The sequence below is a fragment of the Pogona vitticeps genome, chromosome 1 (assembly GCF_051106095.1).
Source record: "Pogona vitticeps strain Pit_001003342236 chromosome 1, PviZW2.1, whole genome shotgun sequence".
NCBI classification, from domain to species: Eukaryota; Metazoa; Chordata; class Lepidosauria; order Squamata; family Agamidae; genus Pogona; species Pogona vitticeps.
In genome coordinates, this window is record NC_135783.1 from 347,911,541 (window position 1) to 347,931,351 (window position 19,811).

At 40.7% G+C, this 19,811-nt stretch overlaps 1 protein-coding gene and 1 long non-coding RNA gene across 3 annotated transcripts in view; one reads left to right on the forward strand and one right to left on the reverse strand.

Annotated features, from left to right (window-relative positions):
* The window catches only part of SLC38A6 (solute carrier family 38 member 6), a 71,321-nt gene that overhangs the window by 36,680 nt on the left and 14,830 nt on the right, over positions 1-19,811 (reverse strand). For both annotated transcript variants that reach the window (XM_078383778.1, XM_020813199.3), the window contains exons 4-5: positions 17,278-17,330; positions 13,640-13,679 (exon numbers count right to left, since the gene is read on the reverse strand). In XM_078383778.1, the coding sequence (XP_078239904.1) occupies positions 13,640-13,679; positions 17,278-17,330 (93 nt within the window). The remainder of the gene's footprint in view (positions 1-13,639; positions 13,680-17,277; positions 17,331-19,811) is intronic.
* Positions 13,812-14,168, forward strand: LOC144586099 (uncharacterized). Its single transcript, XR_013540827.1, has 2 exons — positions 13,812-13,935; positions 14,080-14,168. It is a non-coding gene; the product is annotated as an uncharacterized LOC144586099 (long non-coding RNA).

The following is a 19,811-nucleotide window of genomic DNA, read 5'->3' on the forward strand; positions in this document are numbered from 1 at the left end:
TAGAAAGGGAAGAATCAAAATATGTCAACATCATGGGATGGAATGAAGGAACTGGTTCACAAGAGGGTCTATTAGTGTATTATTCATAATGATAGACATTTACTAGTGTGTGAATAACTGATTACACAGGTCAAAACAGTGAGCTTAGTTGTGTTACACTCTGCCTCGTTTATTAAAGAATTCTGTCTTGCAGTTTACTCTAAAAACGACTTTCTTTTCCGGAAAATTAGAAAAGAGATTTCTGGGATACTATCCACTCCTTCGCTGAAGTCCATTTTATAAGCAACAAAATCAAAACCCATGAACTTTTGTCACTCTGCTATTAAAATCACTGAGAATAAAAAGCATATGAGGTAGTTACAAAATGTTGTAGCCCTGAAAGAGTTAAAGATTACAGATTTTTGAAGTGAAGGAATGTGGCTTCTATAAAGAAAAAGTGAATTGCATTAATCCAGAGTGGCATGTACCTACAGCAAGGTTAAATTAAAAACAGTTGTGAGGTCACTAAATAAGGAAACATTCACTTCTTTGTATAGAGACTCTCATCTGGGGTTGGCTTTCCCAGCTGACGAAGGCTTGGGGAGACATTTTATTTGGTGTCTCTATTTTTATTTCTTTTTTAAAAAGGAAATTTGATGGAGTGTTAGAAGGGCAAGTAATTTGAATACCACCAGTGGGGCTGCAGGACAGCCACTAAGACACTACACTTTCTAAGGGTGACCTGTAGATGCCAGTGGATAATAAAACAATGTTTTTTAAAAAAAAAAATACCAAAGAAATTGAATCTTCTTCTGCATCTTAAGTTAATTTCCCCCTCCCTGTCCATTAAGTAGTAACATTTTATACAAGCGGAACTGAGAGCTCAGACATCTCTATCCACTTCACTAATTTTTTTTAAGAAGTCACATCAGTTTAAAAAGAAAAACCTTCAAAAACCTTCAACTAATTTGCAGATCAGATTTCCTGCTAATATACAATCTGTCACTCTTTCCCGGGCATTTATTTCTGCCTCTGGCTAATCATTTGATCATTTCTTTGCCCTTTGTTGTGTGATTGACTCTTTTGTTTCCTAAATCTGCAGAGCCACTCCTTTGAAAATCACCCTCCAGGGGGAAGAAGAAGAAAAAAAGAGAGAGCCAATCTTCTCTGTTATACTCCTTTGCTTTGATACAGCCTAAAAAGAAATGAACTCCCTCGTGTATGCTACTCTTTCTCTTTCTCTAGGTAATAAAGAAAATGGATGCCAAGTTCAATGAATATATTTATACCCCTGAGGCTTCCACATGATAAGGATCTCTCCTTTGGCAGCTCATGGGAAAGCAGGAGGACTGGATGAGTGTGCTTTATCCACAGTTTAAAAGGTTAAGTTATGGGCCTGGAGACCCCCTACATACACACACTGTTCTGCACTGGAGAGTTCACATAAAAATCACTAGCAAATAATAGGAATATACACCAGGAGACAAAAGAAGAGATAAGGCAACGCAGGGCTGCTTGAATCAAGTTAAGGGAAGGGGGGAGGACGTACAATAAAATACAATGGCTGCATATTCATCAGGATTTGCTGGCAGTAATTTCAATGCAACGACTATTGCTTAGTCCTGTATTGCTGGATGCCAGCTAAACTGTGGTCTGCCTAGGCTTAAATAGCAGCTCTGTCCACATTTCCACCGGTAAGTAACTCAATTTTGAATGGCGGAATACAGTCCAAATTACATCCTGCTTAGAGATGCTTAAACTGATTTACATCCATCGCCTTGCATCGCCTGCTTCACACACATTTTACAGGACAGAGGGCAGGATTTTACTGTTTATGCTAGCAAAGGAAAACTAGACAAGTATGTACTTGGTCTGAGCCATATTTGTCCTCTAAGCTTAACCAATAGTTTATCTCTCTGACTCTTGCTTGAAAACATGAGGGATGAATAATACCTCTTTACTACAAGCCAAGAGTGGCAGACATCCCCCTAGCAGATTTTATAATCCTAGGGCTGTGTCGGCTGGTCTTCGTCACTTAGAGCACTGATGGCTAACCTTTTTGAGCCCGAGTGCCCAAACTTGGGGGGGGGGGGAGAGGAAACAGCGTGCGGCGGCGGAAGCAGAAGTGGCGGCAGAAGGGTGGGATCCCAGACATGGAGGTGCCGCCGGACCCCACTCCAGATCATGACCCACTCCTGCCAGTGCCAGCTGCTCCGGATCCTGGCCCACCACCTGTCAGGGCGCCAGCACTGCGGCTGCAGCCTCCTCCTCAGGTTTGGCTGATCCGGCAACTTATTGCTCTCATGCCCGCAGAGAGGGCTCTGCGTGCCAGCTGTGACACGTATGCCACAGGTTCGCCATCGCTGACTTAGAGGAAAGGTCTTCTGCACATCCCCAGAGACACATGCATCAGCACTTTCCAGAAAGCAAAACTGTTACTGAAACCACATTCGTGCTTAAATCCTCGGAATAAGAGCTTGGAAAAGGTGTGAAAGCTTGAAATAATTCCTTAAAAGAAGGACTCAGAAAATGATATTTTTCACAAGCAGTCTGCATAAATCTCAATGATCCTAGGGAAGGCGGAGATCCTATGGAGATGTGGAACCCAAACCTCTTCTACTTTATTACCAAAATTTGCAGGTAGGACACTGAAATTCTAGGCCTGCTTCTTTTCAGTACTAGCAATTTTAAATAAATCCATCTTTTCTTAAGAGATAATGAGCCAACCAACTGCTATGTCCAATGTGGTATTAAATAGATTTGTCAATCTTTTGCTTTTATAATGAGGCTTGAAGTCAGAATGTCTGACTTCCCACTTGCTGTTTAAAACACTAACATTGTTGGTATAGATGTACTCCCATCAAGCAGCCCAAATCTGGAGAGTCTAAAGCAATGCACATCACATAAGTATCTCAGTAGAGATTTAGCCAGTCGTCCAGCTACCTGCTCACCTGGTGGTAAGCTTTAGGCAAACTATTATTCCAGTAATACAATCAAGGAAACTGAATGGTGTGCTTTATGAACCAAAACAACTACTAAAACGTAATTATTTACAATGAGAGAGCAGAGTTTATTTATCAACTATAAGTCATTAAAATACGTTAAAATAAAATAAAAGCAGCAGGTGAGATAATTAATTAAAAAGCAAATACAATAAGACGTAAATAGGAATCAAAAAGACAAATGTACAGGAAACAAGCGAGCTCGGATGTTAATTGCAGCCAAGGCAAAGTTTGCCACGTTTAAGGTGGTATTGGCGTTGATGTCAGCCAGGAGCCAACAGACCTGGGCGAGATTAGGTCTGTCTTGGATGGAAGTCAGAGAACTTGCCAAAAACCTTGATCTAGGGGAGTGGTAATGTGGACATCTCAAAAGGTAGTGAGTGATGTCTTCGACTTCTCCCAGGTGGCAAGGACAAATTCTTAGATGATAGGGCAGATTCTCGTGTCTGCCCTCTAACACTCTTGAAGGCATACATCTGGCCACACTAGATGGCCACTGCCAGACTGGTAGTAAATCTGGCCTTCTCCACAGTGGAACCAAGGCTCTGAAATCAGCTCCTGGTCAAGTTCTATCTGACCCCCTTCCTCCCTCGTTTAAGTGCTTCCTGAAGACATTGATCTTCCAAGAAGACTTTGAGACCAACCTCATCTGAATTTTTAGCCTCGGTGCCCTACTGTTCATATGGAAATGCTGTGCCACTGTGATTTAACTCATTTAATTCTGTTTGTTAATTTTATGACTTTATAACTGCATTATTTCATTTTGTTCTTGTTTTGTTTTTTGGATGTCATCACTATTCTCATTGCCCAGAAGAGTGTTGTGTACTAATGGGGCAATATAGAAATGAAATAAAATGAATTAATGAATGAATAAGTGATGCCCTACATCTGCACAAAACCAAGTTGTAATTAATTCAGAAAAAAATGCAACTGCAACCAAAAAAATTCATCTCTGTGTTTTCACCAATGATTTACTACAATGGAGTGTTTCAGGAACCAAGTGGTAAGTCACTGACAGTGGTTGCTGTAGCAAACAAACATACATACATCTTAAAAATCTGAGATATGTTGGAGTCAGGAATGTGAGTATAATCAGTATGTAGTATTTCTACTTGTATCAGACAGCATTGTCTGACCCTTCGTTCAAAATACATCCTTAACCCCATGACAAACAAACATGGGGTTTGCCCTGAGCAAGGTGTGAAATGCTCCCCAGGATATACATGATGCCATTAACTTGCAGAAAAACAGAAAACTATTCTAATCCGAGAGAAACAAGCTTTACAAGGGGAGATAAAATGCAACACTTTATGGACTGCTAACGCAGTATCAGAACATACAGGATGGGCTTTGTTTTTAAAGATTCCTGACCACAGGGTCGTGGCTCCAGCTTTTCCTACCCACTCCGTTCACAGACAACAGATCAGCACCAAACCGGCAATCTGGTGACCAAAAGAAATGTGGTCATGCGCCGAGGGAGTTGTCAGAGAGTTTGTGGGATTACTCTTCCCTTACTGAATGATTGGCAAGACACCCTTAAAAACATCCGGTGGTTGGAAAGAATGAACCTCACTCCTTCTGGCTAACTGCTTTTAACCAGTCAGTTCAGTTCACGACACTGTCCTTTAAAAAGACATGCATCTTTATCAGAGCTTTCTGAATAAGTTTAAGGGAGCACTTTACAAAAGTTTACTTGAGTTTCCAATGAGGAGGAGACTTTTAAAATCTGCAATGAGAAGGAGACTTTTAAAATCTGCCGTTCCAAGTAGTCATTGTTTATAGTGCAAATTTTACACAACACTTCTTACTTGCATAGTCATGTTTATCTCCCGGTGGCTGCCCTCATAACAACTGAGACGAGTCCACCCTACTCCCCTTTTGAAGACAGAGAACTGTGAAGCAAAGACACTTTTACTTGTCCCAGGTCATGGATTGCAGAGACGGAAGGCTCTGCTCTAAGGCATCCAACAGGTAGAGCCAGCCTGGCCCTACTATTATACAGAGTGGGACAATTGACTTGGATGGCAGATGCCGGGACAGCAGCAGGAGCTTCCTCAACAAACCATTCCACCCGAGCTCCTCAACCACTATCTTCTAAAGGAGACCATCATATACTTGCCACCACCAATATTATAGCAAAATCCAACTCCTCGTCTAGTCCACTTTTGCCTGTACACTATTGATGGCTCCCATCTTCTCCTCTGCTTCTGGCAGGAAAATGCCTTGGCCAGTCCTGCTGCTAAGAAGGCTACCCAGAAGGCAGGGAGAGTTGCAATGGATCTTGGTTGTGTACTACCAACCTGCAAGGAACCCTCTTTCTCCTCACCGGTGGGAAGACCACTGTGGCAGCTGCCAAAGACTGAGGTATGATGGAAGTCTTCCAGGCTCCAAGGGTTACCACTGGTGGTTACAGAAGCAACACAATACACAGAAACCACAAGGTACATTTGGTTGTGGGACGGCCATTTTCTAACCTGTCTAATTTAGAGACAGCTCAACCTTTCATGCTATTTGTGGGTTAACTCTGGGACATTCAGGGGCTCTTTCTGTTAACACAGTACGTTCCTAGACAATACATTACATTTCAGTAATAACTGTGCTGCATAACTATTTATTTATTTATTGAATTTATATGCAGCCCACTCTACCCAGAGGTCTCTGGGTGGCTTACAATAATTAAAATTCAATACAATAAAAATAAAATGATTAAAATACAATTAAAATACAATTAAAATTGCCATCATCAGGACCCACAGTTGATGTTATTTCAATTAAAAGTCTTCTGGAACAGGAAGGTTTTGACCTGGCGCCGAAAAGTCATCAACGTCGGCGCCAGACGAATTTCAGTTGGGAGGGCGTTCCATAGTCTGGGGGCAGCTGCCGAGAAGGCCCTTTGTCTACAAGCCATCCCTCTTACCTCCTTGAGGGATGGCTCTTTCAAAAGGGCCCCCTGGCTAGATCTTAACTGCCGGGTAGGCTCATATGGAAGGAGGCGGTCCTTCAAGTATCCAGGGCCCAAGCCGTTTAGGGCTTTATATGTCAAAACAAGCACTTTGAATTGGGCCCGGGCAGCAACTGGTAACCAATGTAAGTTAAACAGAATCGACTTGATGTGATGTCTAGCGGCTCCACCACTCACCAGCCGCGCAGCTCGATTCTGGACCAGTTGCAGTCACCGGACCGTCTTCAAAGGCAGCCCCACGTAGAGCGCATTGCAATAATCTATACGAGATGTTACCAGCGCATGTGTAACTGTCATGACACTCCGCTCATCCAGGTAGGGCCGTAGCTGGTATAATTTCCGCAGCTGAACGAAGGAGTCCACCTAGGCTTCCAAAGTTAGACTGGGGTCCAGGAGCACCCCCAGGCTGCAGACCCTGTCCCTTAGGGGGAGTGTAACCCCATTCAGGGCAGGGAAATGGCCCTCCAACCTGTCCGGCGAAGCACCCACTAACAGCACTTCCGTCTTGTCTGGATTGAGTTTCAATTTATTAATCCTCATCCAGTCCATTATCAGGTCCAGACACAAGTTCAGAACAGAAACTGCCTCACTTGGATTGGTGGAAAACGAGAGGTAGAGCTGAGTGTCATCAGCATATTGCTGACTCCTCAGCCCAAACCTCTTGATGACCTCTCCCAGCGGTTTCATGTAGATGTTGAACAGCATGGGGGACAGTATCGAGCCCTGAGGAACCCCGCAACTGTCCCCCAGCACCACCCTCTGGACACGGTCAGCTAGGAAGGAGCGGAACCACCGTAAAACACTTTTAAACTTACTATAGGAAGAACTCCACCAAAGTATGAACAGGACATACAACTGTGCAGGTGTCAATCATTTGGGAACCATGCAGAATTGTAAAGGATCCTTTAAAGATCTTTAAAGAATATAATAAGTACTGTATATTCTTCACAAACACAAAATAAAAGATAATGATAACACTACAGGTGTTTCCAGTCTGCATTGGAAAATACTTAGCATCACAATAACAAAGGCTGACCAGCCCCAGTTAGATTGTAAGATGAAAAGCACGGCTTTTATTAAACTCATTTCTTCCAGCCAATTTTTCTCTTCACACTTCTGCTAGTCAGTGTAGATAAACAGTAAAATGCAATCCACTAGTACAGTTCTTGTTTCCTCTGACAAAGTCACAACCTTATGTAAAATAATGTGTTTTAAAGTGTTCTGGACTATTGACTAAGTCATAAAAATTAAACATAATTGGCTTTAATGACCCTGAATTGTCCAATGAGGATTAGAAATGGCAAAATTACCCTCAATTAAAGACAAGCTGGAAATCCTCAATTTAAAACAAAAAGAGCAATTAGCTTTCAAACCAAACACAGGCTGCTGAGTGGGTGAACACTCAAATTAGTCTAAATCTCTTTGCATACAACCCACCCTTGTGGAAAATACAGAAGTCACTTAAAAGATTAATTTAGGCAGGTCTTTACCAAGAAATGGACGCCTTGTAGCAGGAAACATCAATTCTTCCACTTTACATGTTTGTTTATCTCAACAGTGTTTGTAATGTTTACTGTGCTGACAGAAGAAGCACATCTGTAGGTTTCTATAGAGAATCTTCCTTCCAAAATCCTTGGATTAGCAATTTTTTGAACACAACATATGAAAAAATTCTTGCCTGTTTTTGATAACCTAACAGTCAATGATGTCCTGTTCCATGTCATCCACATCATTTCTAGAACATTTCCCTAACTTTATCTTACAACAACCTTCCAGAAAGGTAGACATAAGTTGTTAACTGACTTGTCTATTCTCTGCACAATGGATCCAGAATTATACAAGTCAATTTGAAAAACTAAGAGCAAACAAATGTTTTCGCAACACAGAAAAACTACTTCTCTGGACCAATGTGCAGGGAACACAGAAATCTAGCTAGCTGGAAGTACATGCATTATCTTGCAGTTTTATAGTTTTCTCAATAAACATAGAATAAATGAGTTCTGAGTTTTCCTCTCAAGATCTGGCTTCTTACAGCTCTATAGTTGTTTCTTGGTCTTTCTTGCTGCATTCCTTTCAAGATAATCTCACTCCGAGCTTTTGGAAGGTGCATGATTTTATATAGTATCATTGGAGGAGAGCTTTGTGAATACCCTGGACTATCAGAAAGATGAACAAATGGATCCTAGATCAAATCAAGCCTGAACTATCTCTGGAGGCAAAGATGTTGAACCTGAGGCTGTCCTACTCTGTGCACATTAGGAGAAGGCAGGATTGTCTAGAGAAGACAATACTGCTGGGAAAGACAGAAGGCAGCAGGAAAAGAGAAAGACCAAATATGAGACTGGACTCCCTTAAGGCTTGGCCCTGCTGGAGCTGAGCAGGGTATTTGAGGACAGGACATTTCGAAGATCACTCATTCATAGGGTCTCCGTAAGTCAAAGATGACTTGATGGTACATAACAACAACAAAATTGTCATCTGACAGCTATTCTGATAGTTGTTTAGGCTTTTCACGATGCCATCAAGGTGGTCTTTGCCATCTTTTAAAAACCTACTTAATTTAAGCTATAACAAGTGAACAATTACACTAAAATGCAAAGCTGCATTGGAAAGCTAAATCATTTCCCTACAAATCACTAAATGATACAGGCTGTATACGGAAAGAAGAGGCGACTAGGGTGGATCAGAACACCCAGCAACAACACATTTCTGGGAAAGGTACCGGCTGGAGCTCTACACCAAATGACCAGCAGATGGGGTGGCAACAGCAGAGAGGGGAGCCCCCCCACCCTGGTCGTTCTATAAATAAATACTTACAGTGCTACCAGGACATTTCTGTCTTATTAACCGTATACCATCCCAAATCCAAACCATCCTTTGATTTTTCATGTACAGAAGGAATCCTGTGAATAGGCGGAATCAATTGCAGATCCTTAACTTAAGGCCTGGATCTCAAAAGGTTTGCAAATACTGTAGCACTCTTTTCAGTCATGGCCTAGTATCTATGGAACAATTAAAAATATTTATGCATATTATTTAACTAGATTGAAATAGATCTGCAAACTCTCTTTATAGGCTGCCTTTCTTGATAGAAAAACATTAGGACGGGGTTGAGCAATATGTGGTCCCATGCTATTTCTGCACTTCACAGCATTTCTTAGGGTCCCAAGCTCCTCTGCACCATAATGGTTAACTAAAATGTTCACCATGAGCCCTTGAAGGCGGTGTAGAGGGCAATTCTGCCATGTTCTGAGGGGGCCTCAAGCCTCACTAGGGTTTTCACGAAACATTTTGACGTAAGCGAAAGAAGAAAGTAGCAAAGCAGGATTGCAGTTGAACCTTAAGAAGACCAAAATTCTGACTGCTGAATAATGACACTGTAATGTTGACAACGAAGAAATGGAAATAGTTAAAGATTTTGTATACCTCGGTTTAATAATCATTCCAAATGAAGCCAAGAAATCAGAAGACCGAAATGTGGAAAAGCATCGATGAAGGAATTAGGAAAGATCATCAAGTGTAAAGATGTGTTTTGAAAGGAAGCCACAAGCCTGAATTTACAAGAGCTGCACTGGAGGACAGGACATTTCAGAGATCCATCCTTCAAAAGGTCACCATAAACTGGAGGCCACTTGACAGTATATAACAACATCAAGAAGGATGCATCACTGGACACCAAGGCAAACATCATTCACACTACAGTACTGTATTTCCAATTACTATGGATGAATGGATGTGAAAAAAATTGAGAGTAAGAAAAAACTGAGAGTAAGAAAACTTACTCATTTGAAATATGGTACTAGAGGAGTGCTTTTGTTGATACCCTGGAATGCCAGAAAGATAAACAAGTGGGTCCTAGATCAAATCAAGCCTGAACTATCACTGGAGGCAAAAATATGGAAATGGAAGGTGCCCTAATATGGGCACATCATGAGAAGGAAGGATTCTTTGGAAAAGACAATAATGCTGGGAAGATTGAAGACAGCAGGAAAAGAGGAATGCCTAAAGGAACCCCAGGCTTGAGTTTACAAGAGCTGAGCAGGACTCTCAAGGACAGGACGTTTTGGAGATAACTCGTTCATACAGTCACCGCAAGTCGGAGGTGACTTGACATAACAACGTAACATGTAACACTGTAAGCACTCATAACCCTCAAATAAAATAATTCTTTTTGGCCATGAGAAGGCACAAATGATATTTTTTTCAGTTAAGACAACCCTCTGAGTTGAACCCATTTTAGGAGAATATTGCCACTGAATATAGAATATGGACATTGCATCTAGTTACCATGGTCAATAACTACTGATGTATTCATCTATTCTTGATTGATTTGTTTATAATCTCCTTATAAAGCTACCAGGCAATGCAATCTTAACTCAAAGATGCATTGATCGGAGTAGGTCTTCTTTGGACAGAAACAATCATCATCCAGAAGAACCCTCTTGCACAAGATATATAAACAATATAAATAAAAGCAAATAACTAATAAACAGTAACAGTAACTGAAGTATGGTAACTGTTCCGCTGTCTAAAATGTGTCGGGGGGAGGAAGAGACAAATAAGACAAGGAATGGGTAAGCTGACAAAGGAGCTGCGTTACACCAGAACCAAACCTCCTCCACCTCTACGACCACAGCCAATGCTGGGTAAAAGTTATGAAAGGGTGAGCGACGTTGCTAGAACCAGTTGTATTGGCTCTTGCCTTTCCATTGGACCATATCAGCAATGTGGAGAGGGGGGATCTGCTGCTTGGGTAACAGCCTATCCTCCATATTACTTTACCCAGGCTTCATGCTCTGGAGAGGACACTCCTCGATTCAGAGCTTGTTACCATAGTCTCTTGAGACTGAAGGATGCCTATGAGACACCAAAAAATAATAATAATAATTCTCTTTCTCCCGCTACTCTCAATCTGCCTTTAAACATTTTATAAACACCCAGGTGAGGAACAGGCACCCACCCACTCCCATCCAGAATACAAATTCTATCAGACAGGGTCAACACAGCCAGTGGTGACTGGAGATAGTGAACACCCACACATTCCCACATCCCTGCTCTCTATGCATATTTCACCCCCTCCCCAAAATCCCAACTGTTTTTCTTTTATATATATGTATATAGAAACGGATTGTTTCAGCTGCTTTGGTTTTGCATCTTTCCCATTCCTATGATTTTGTTTCTGAGATGGGGCATTTAGAGCATTGCAGATTTAAATGCACGTGCTACGATACCAGCATTTTTATTACCCTGGCAGGGCTTTACTCATTTCCCTTCTTCCATCACATCTCCAGTGGAATTAGCATGTAAATGGAAAAAAGTCAAGGAGTCTTCTGATTTATGACTAGATGACAGGAATTTGGAATGTGTTGTGAACTTGTGAATAACACAATTTGTGAGTCTTGGACAGAGAAAGAGTAGATCAAGCAGACTGAAATCTATCATTAGCATTGAATCCTTATACTGTATACTATACTGGAATAATGTACTATACTGGAATATAAAGTCAAGTCGGAATGCCTTAGAGCCAACACTGGTATACACCAAATGGCCCTGAAGTTAGGGCCGAATGTCCAATTTCCAATTACACTAAACAGCCACCTATGCAAGAGGTGCAGACAGCTTAATGATAATCACTAATGATAACCATCTCCTGCCATACCTGTGCAGAATGCTGACTGGCTGAACCATCTAGCAAAAATGAAGCTACAATGATCCCAAGGGATATAAAGGCATCTTGCGATGTACAATAAAAAGAAGGAGCACTACATAGTGATCTTCTGATTGCGGCAAGCTGTCCTTTTGTTGCAGAATGATGCAAAACAGGTTAATTCTATCATTATGGGTTGGGGAAGAATATTTGAACTTTGGAAAAGAAAGGTTTACTCCCACGGAAAGACTGTGAATCAAAGGTATCAAACACCAAAGGGACATGGTAGTTTCCAAATGACAAGATCCATGGCTTGAAATAATATTTTCCAATCATGAAAGCCGTCTGTTGAATGAAGGAGAAACTAGAATTTTCAGCAAATATATCTCTGTTCCCTGACAGTCAGGATTAGTACAGAAGATATAGTAAAATATACAATGGTCCAGGCCTCTGGGGTGGCTCAAGAAATTTTTATTAAAAGTGACACACACAGAAGGTTACAAACTATGATGAAGAGGAGGAGGAGGAGGAAAGACTCAAATTTCCTTTGACCAGCAAACTCTTATACTAGGTCCCAGGCTTGCCTGGTCCTTCACTACTTAAGCCCAATTTACTTAATGATGTTTATATAGAAATCCATTCAAAGAGGAAAGGAAATTTAAAAATGTATTTCTCATTACTCAAAGTCACCCAAACTGGAAGGAACAAATGGCCAAAATCAATACCAGCCTCTTGTTACACTTTTAAACACAATTTGTTCTATTAACAAAGAGCAATAAATAGAATTACTGAAGTAACTAGTCTGCTTCTAAGTATGTTTATTCCAAAAGAGGGATTACCTTTAATTGAAAGCAAACATTTGTGGTTGAATTTATACTCCCACAAAGCAAAGAAATGCAGGCCACAGATAAAGCTCCCTCATTTAAAATATGGATCTACTGATGGACCCTTTTTGGTACCTTAACTTCCACCCTAAGTAAACACTATGCCATAATTCTATTTGCCATTTTACTTCCTATATAGTGCAGTCCGGGTCAGTCCTTGTAGCACAGTCCGGATCACAGCTACATAATCTTTGCTAGTCTAGTCCAGCTGATCCTAACCTGGGGGAAAGAAACCTTGTGCTTAATGGGACTAGTATTAGGCAAGCTGGGGATTTTCTTCTCTTTAGGGAATCCAAGAGAGGGGCTCAACAACTGGGTTTACTTAAACTTAAAGCTAATACGTATATAGAATAGCTTTACCAGTATGCCCATGTTTTGAATGAAGTATGTTGATCTATGGCCTGAACTTCTTTGCTTTTGGAAATACTGTATAGTTACAACCATATCTTCCTTTAAACTGAAGGTGTTACGCTCTTTAGAAATTTCCCCGTTTTTTGAGATGTAGAAGAACGAAGACATCAATGCTGGAAAAACAGTATCTGTCTTTATTGGACAACTTAAAATATCAAAAAGCAAAGCAAGCAACAATATTAAATTTTAGACTCACTACAGGAAAGGAGATCAACTTCTCCAAGTCAGTTCTGGGTGGATGTCTAGAAAGGATACACACTCACAAAGGAGAAGAAATTTCTACTTAAACCAATCTTTCAAAAAGAAAAGTCCTGAATATTACTAATGGTGTGCTGCTTCATATTTTCCCCCAGGAAACAGCTTCTAAGGATCAGTTGTGTTCCACCACAAACGAGTGCTACAGGTACGGAGAGCCGGATTGAAAACCACAGTTTGTACCACATAGCTGCCAATATGCATCGGTTGTTTGGGTGACATGTAACATGTATGAAACTGTACTGCTGAGATATCAACAAATTTGATGATGTTTTAGTGAAGTCCGGCCTTCATATTTAGGATAAATGAACCAAAGCTGTAATTAGGAGGATGCAAGACATACTGTGAAACAATGACGTTGACCATAACGAAACCAGACTATTGTCATTACCCCCCACACACACACTCTTTCTTAAGACCGGTTGTATCTTCTTATGCAACTTAAGAAAGGTATAAAGATCTTCAGTATTATCAGTTACAAGAGTTTAACATATCTTACCGCCAATGTTCTGTATTATAATTGTACTGGCCACAAGAACCTATCAAAAGAGTAAATTATGGTAAAAACACAAGAAACATTGCTTAATGCTACATTTAAATCATTTAAATATTTTTTTAAAATCATCAAATATGATTGAAACCATGCTACATGGGAATTGTTGACTAATTGTGTGGCATGGTAGAAGCCAAATACTCTTCTTAAAATGTATAATTATACTAGCTTTTGCAACAAAACACTTGAATAAATATATTTATTTATTTATTAAATTTATACCCTACCCATCTAGACCAGTGGTTCTTAACCTTTGTTACTCAGATGTTTTTGAACTGCAACTCCCAGAAACCCCAGTCAGCACAGCTGGTGGTGAAGGCTTCTGGGAGTTGCAGTCCAAAACTCCTGAGTAACCCAAGGTTAAGAACCAGTGATCTAGACCAAAGTCTACTCCGGGTGGCTAACAATAAAAAAATGGAATAAAAACAATATAATAAAGTAAAAAACAACAATAGTAATGTAGCTCAAGATGGGGGGGGGGAGACATCCATGCTTCAAAAACAATATTTGTCTTTACTGAACAACTTAAAATATTTTTTAAAAACTCAACTGTATCAAAAAGCAAAGCAAGCAGCGATATTAAATGTTAGACTCGCTATAGGAAGGAGATCAACTTTTCCAAGCCATCTCTGTGTGGATGTCTAGAAAGCATACACACTACATACAACTAAACCAGACTATATTTAAGGAAATATTGGTCAGCCAACATCAGATTACCCCTTTCATGGTCCTTGTGATGTGGCATGCATGTTAGCTTGAGCCCTCTAGCTAATGATTCTGGGAGTAGGCTTGTGGTGCTGAACAGGTTGCCTATCTTCCATGCATCCTAAAATTTATCTGCCTATGTTTTATTCTGTGTATAAAGAAGATGCTGCATCTTCTGAGAAATGGAGAAGAATGGACACTTCATAATTCATCTCTTACTGTATATGCACAGAGCTTCATGCAGATACTGGAACCCAGAAGAGCTTTAGATCATGTTTCAAGCACTTAGAAACCTCTCCTTCTGTATAAACCTTTGGGTCAACATGTTTACTGGAACTATAATTCCAAAAAACAACAACAACCCACAAATAGATCACATTAGAAATTACCTTCTGATCATGGGGCGTTCTTGGCAAAGATACTGGAGTGGCTTGCCATTTCCTACTCCAGGTGGATTGCGTTTAGTCGGAACTCTCCACTATGTCCTGTCCATCTTGGGTGTCCCTGCACGGCATAGCCCATAGTTTCTCTGAGTTACTCAAGCCCCTTCGCCACGACAAGGCAGCAATCCATGAAGCGGACACTCTTTTCCAACAACACAAGAGGCGACTCTATACATGGAAATCACCAGATGGGCAATATCGAAATCAGATTGATTATATTCTCTGCAGCCAAAGATGGAGAAGCTCTATACAGTCAGCAAAAACAAGACCTGGAGCTGACTGCGGTTCTGATCATCAGCTTCTCATAGCAAAATTCAAGCTTAGACTGAAGAGATTAGGAAAAACCACTGGGCCACTCAGGTATAATCTAGACCAAATCCCTTATGAATACACAGTGGAAGTAAAGAACAGATTTAAGGAACTAGATTTGGTGGACAGAGTGCCTGAAGAACTTTGGATAGAGGCTCGTAACATTGTCCAGGAGGCAGCAACGAAAACCATCCCAAAGAAAAGGAAATGCAAGAAAGCAAAGTGGCTGTCCAACGAGGCCTTAGAAATAGCAGAGAGGAGAAGGGAAACAAAATGCAAGGGAGATAGGGAAAGTTACAGAAAATTGAATGCAGACTTCCAAAGAATAGCAAGGAGAGACAAGAGGGCCTTCTTAAATGAACAATGCAAAGAAATAGAGGAAGATAACAGAAAAGGAAAGACCAGAGATCTGTTCAGGAAAATTGGACATATTAGAGGAACATTTTGCGCAAAGATGAACATGATAAAAGACAAAAATGGGAGGGACCTAACAGAAGCAGAAGACGTCAAGAAGAGGTGGCAAGAATACACAGAGGAATTATATCAGAAAGATTTGGATATCCTGGACAACCCAGACAATGTAGTTGCTGACCTTGAGCCAGACATCCTGGAGAGCGAAGTCAAGTGGGCCTTAGAAAGCCTGGCTAACAACAAGGCCAGTGGAGGTGATGGCATTCCAGTTGAACTATTTAAAATCTTGAAAGATGACGCTGTTAAGGTGCTACATTCAATATGCCAGCAAGTTTGGAAAACTCAACAGTGGCCAGAGGATTGGAAAAGATCAGTCTACATCCCAATCCCAAAGAAAGGCAGTGCCAAAGAATGCTCCAACTACCGTACAATTGCACTCATTTCGCACGCTAGCAAGGTTATGCTCAAAATCCTACAAGGTAGGCTTCAGCAGTATGTGGACCGAGAACTCCCAGAAGTACAAGCTGGATTCCGAAGAGGCAGAGGAACTCGAGACCAAATTGCTAACTTGCGCTGGATTATGGAGAAAGCCAGAGAGTTCCAGAAAAATATCTACTTCTGCTTCATTGACTATGCGAAAGCCTTTGACTGTGTGGACCACAGCAAACTATGGCAAGTTCTTAAAGAAATGGGAGTGCCTGACCACTTTATCTGTCTCCTGAGAAACCTATATGTGGGACAGGAAGCAACAGTTAGAACTGGTCATGGAACAACTGAGTGGTTCAAAATTGGGAAAGGAGTACGGCAAGGCTGTATATTGTCCCCCAGCTTATTTAACTTATATGCAGAATACATCATGCGGAAGGCTGGACTGGAAGAAACCCAAGCCGGAATTAAGATTGCCGGAAGAAATATCAACAACCTCCGATATGCAGATGATACCACTCTGATGGCAGAAAGTGAGGAGGAATTAAAGAACCTTGTAATGAGAGTGAAAGAGGAGAGTGCAAAAAACGGTCTGAAACTCAACATCAAAAAAACTAAGATCATGGCCACTGGTCCCATCACCTCCTGGGAAATAGAAGGGGAAGATATGGAGGCAGTGTCAAATTTTATCTTCCTGGGCTCCATGATTACTTCAGATGGAGACAGCAGCCCTGAAATTAAAAGGCGCCTTCTTCTTGGGAGGAAAGCGATGACAAATCTTGACAGCATCTTGAAAAGCAGAGACATCACCTTGCCAACAAAAGTCCGAATAGTCAAAGCTATGGTTTTTCCTGTCGTGATGTATGGAAGTGAGAGCTGGACCATAAAGAAAGCAGACTGCCGAAGAATTGATGCCTTTGAATTGTGGTGCTGGAGGAGGCTCTTGAGAATCCCCTGGACTGCAAGGAGAACAAACCTATCAGTTCTAAAGGAAATCAACCCTGAATGCTCACTTGAAGGACAGATCCTGAAGCTGAGGCTCCAGTACTTTGGCCATCTCATGAGAAGAAAAGAGTCCTTGGAAAAAACCTTGATGTTAGGAAGGTGTGATGGCAAGAGGAGAAGGGGACGACCGAGGATGAGATGGCTGGACAGTGTCTGCGAAGCAACCAACATGAACCTGACACAACTCCGGGAGGCAGTGGAAGACAGGAGGGCCTGGCGTGCTCTGGTCCATGGGGTCACGAAGAGTCGGACACGACTAAACGACTAAACACACACAGAAATTACCTTTCCAGGTGAGCCAAATGCGAAGAGACCCAGATCTTCATAAGAAGTAACAGCTATTACAAAGGAGAAAACAATGGAAATTCATATTCAGTGACAAATTATATACATGAGAGAGAGAGAGATGAAATACAAAGTTGTAATGTCATAATCTAATACAGCTGCTTTTTCCTTAAAAATCACATGTACTTTGAATTGTAGATTGGCAAAAATTGACTCAAATAATCACAGTAGTCATAGAGCGTAACTGAAAACGCTGATTTCATGTACCAAGACAAGTCTGAATACTACGTGACAGATGAATTAATTGACAATAAGTAAGCTATTTTACAGCAGAGTGATAGGTCTATGATGGGTAATGGCTGTGTTTGAGATTTGAACCTGAGTCTGTTAGTTAATCCTTCTAACTACTATACTTACTGCCTGTTGCTTCATCTCTGAGTGTTTTAGTATCCATTCCATCATACTTACTTCAGACAAATGAGAACCACAACTGGCTTGTAACCAAACCAAGTGGAAACCCTATAACAAAATGGAGGTGGGAAGTCCTTCCTCCACTCACATCATGAACTGAGAGTGGCAGGAATCACTGACCATTGCTATTTCCTTCAACCACTTCCTACCTTTCCCTCTGACTCCCAGGGATAGGAGTTCTCAGCTGGGAAATGGGAAAAGACAGTATCATCATGTTGCTGACTAACCATGGAAGCCTCAAACCTATACTTAAGTATTCTGGCTTTAAATTACAGTGTGTCATACCAACTGAGAAAGTGGCATCGTGTTTTAATGTCTATTTTATAAATATGAAAACATACAAAGTATCACAAATACAAATAAACCTTACTTACTATTACAAAATATCTAACAATATGTCAATCTTAGCAAACTTTTTTACAGCTGTCAATCTATGTGGAACAATTCATGATTCACAACAGTCAGCTCAACCAATAATGCAAATACTATAACCAAATTATGTTGGCCAAAATGCTATTTAAGGAACCTATGAGTAACGGCAATCACACAAGTGGTATTCCCCTCTTGCTTATTGACCATCTTGCTGCTGGGCATGTATCCATAGTAGGATGGCTTACATTATTGCCTACTTATAATGTATGATCCCTACAAGATTTTGGTCATTGTTGTTTCATGCACAAAATAACAGAAGCCAAAGTTTTCCAACTGTATTTTATCTTTTTTGCTTTATTTGCCTACTTTTACTTAAATGAACAATTTATCTTAGCCAAATCAAAGGCAATATGCAGCACTTTATTCCTTTCAAGAGGGAAAAAAAATAATCTCATTTAAGAAGCTTTAACGATCCATTCTTAATAATAAAGCATTACCCGGATGCCCATTTCCCACAACACTAAAGCGAGACTTGTAGGTTTGTAGCGCTATCCCATTTCCACAAATATCTGTTGTTGTTGTTAAAAAAAATACCCGGCACAGTCAATCAAAATTATAAAAACATTGGCAGGTCTTACATAACAGATACAAGTTTTAACTAAAACCCTAAGTATCTGTAAAATATGCTGTTTTTAATATTGTCATTTTTCATAGCTTTGATGATATTACACATTTCTGGAATCTGCAACTGCTTATAATAGTGTGTGAAATTTCTTGATATTGTACCCAAAGCCCCAATGACAATCGGAACCACTGAGATATGTTTCATCCACAGGCAAGATATTTCAATTGCCAAGTCTTTGTATTTTGCTAGTATTTACTATTCTTTATTATCAACTCTGCCATCCCCTAGAATTGCAATGTCAAGAGGAATGTTCTTCATTCTGATATTACAATGTCTGGCATATTATTTTCAAAGTCTCTATCAGTTTGGATCTGGAAATCCCTGTTGTTGTTGTTGTTGTTGTTGAAAAGCAGAGCATGTGTGAAGAACCTGGTTTACTTCACACTCCAGCAAGTGCTCCTGACATTCACCTGTAATTTTATGTGCAATGCAGGAATAGGCAAAGTATTTTATTTATTTATTTATCTGATTTTTATACCACCCATCTAGCTACCAAGACCACTCTGGAAGGCTTATACAATAATACAAAGCAATAAAACAGAAATAATCAATAAAAAAGCAAAATGTGAACGTAACGAAAATAAAATACATTAAAAGAATAAAAGAATAAAAGCATGACAAAAGGTTGAACGTATAGCTATTAAAAGCACCATTGTATCAGGATGTCCATGAGCCAGCCACACGTGGCCTGCCAGTGCCATTCCCTATTTTTATTTATTTCGCTTCTTATTTTGGAAAAAAGGCTCCTGATAATTGAAACATGTCCAGAGGACTCAAAGCGTGGCAAAACGGCCCCGTTACCCCCAGTGGGGGCTTTTTTTCCAAAATACCTGGCAGATTTCAGAGTTATAGGAGAAACAGGTGTAGCCCTCGAAGATCTAGAGAGGAGGCTTCAAACCCCAGTCCACAGCTTGGTGCTGGTCTGTGGCCTGGGCCAGACTGTGGAAACAGATCTCCCCCCACACGTATCCCTCTGCACAGCCCCTTTGCGAATACCCCTGAGCTC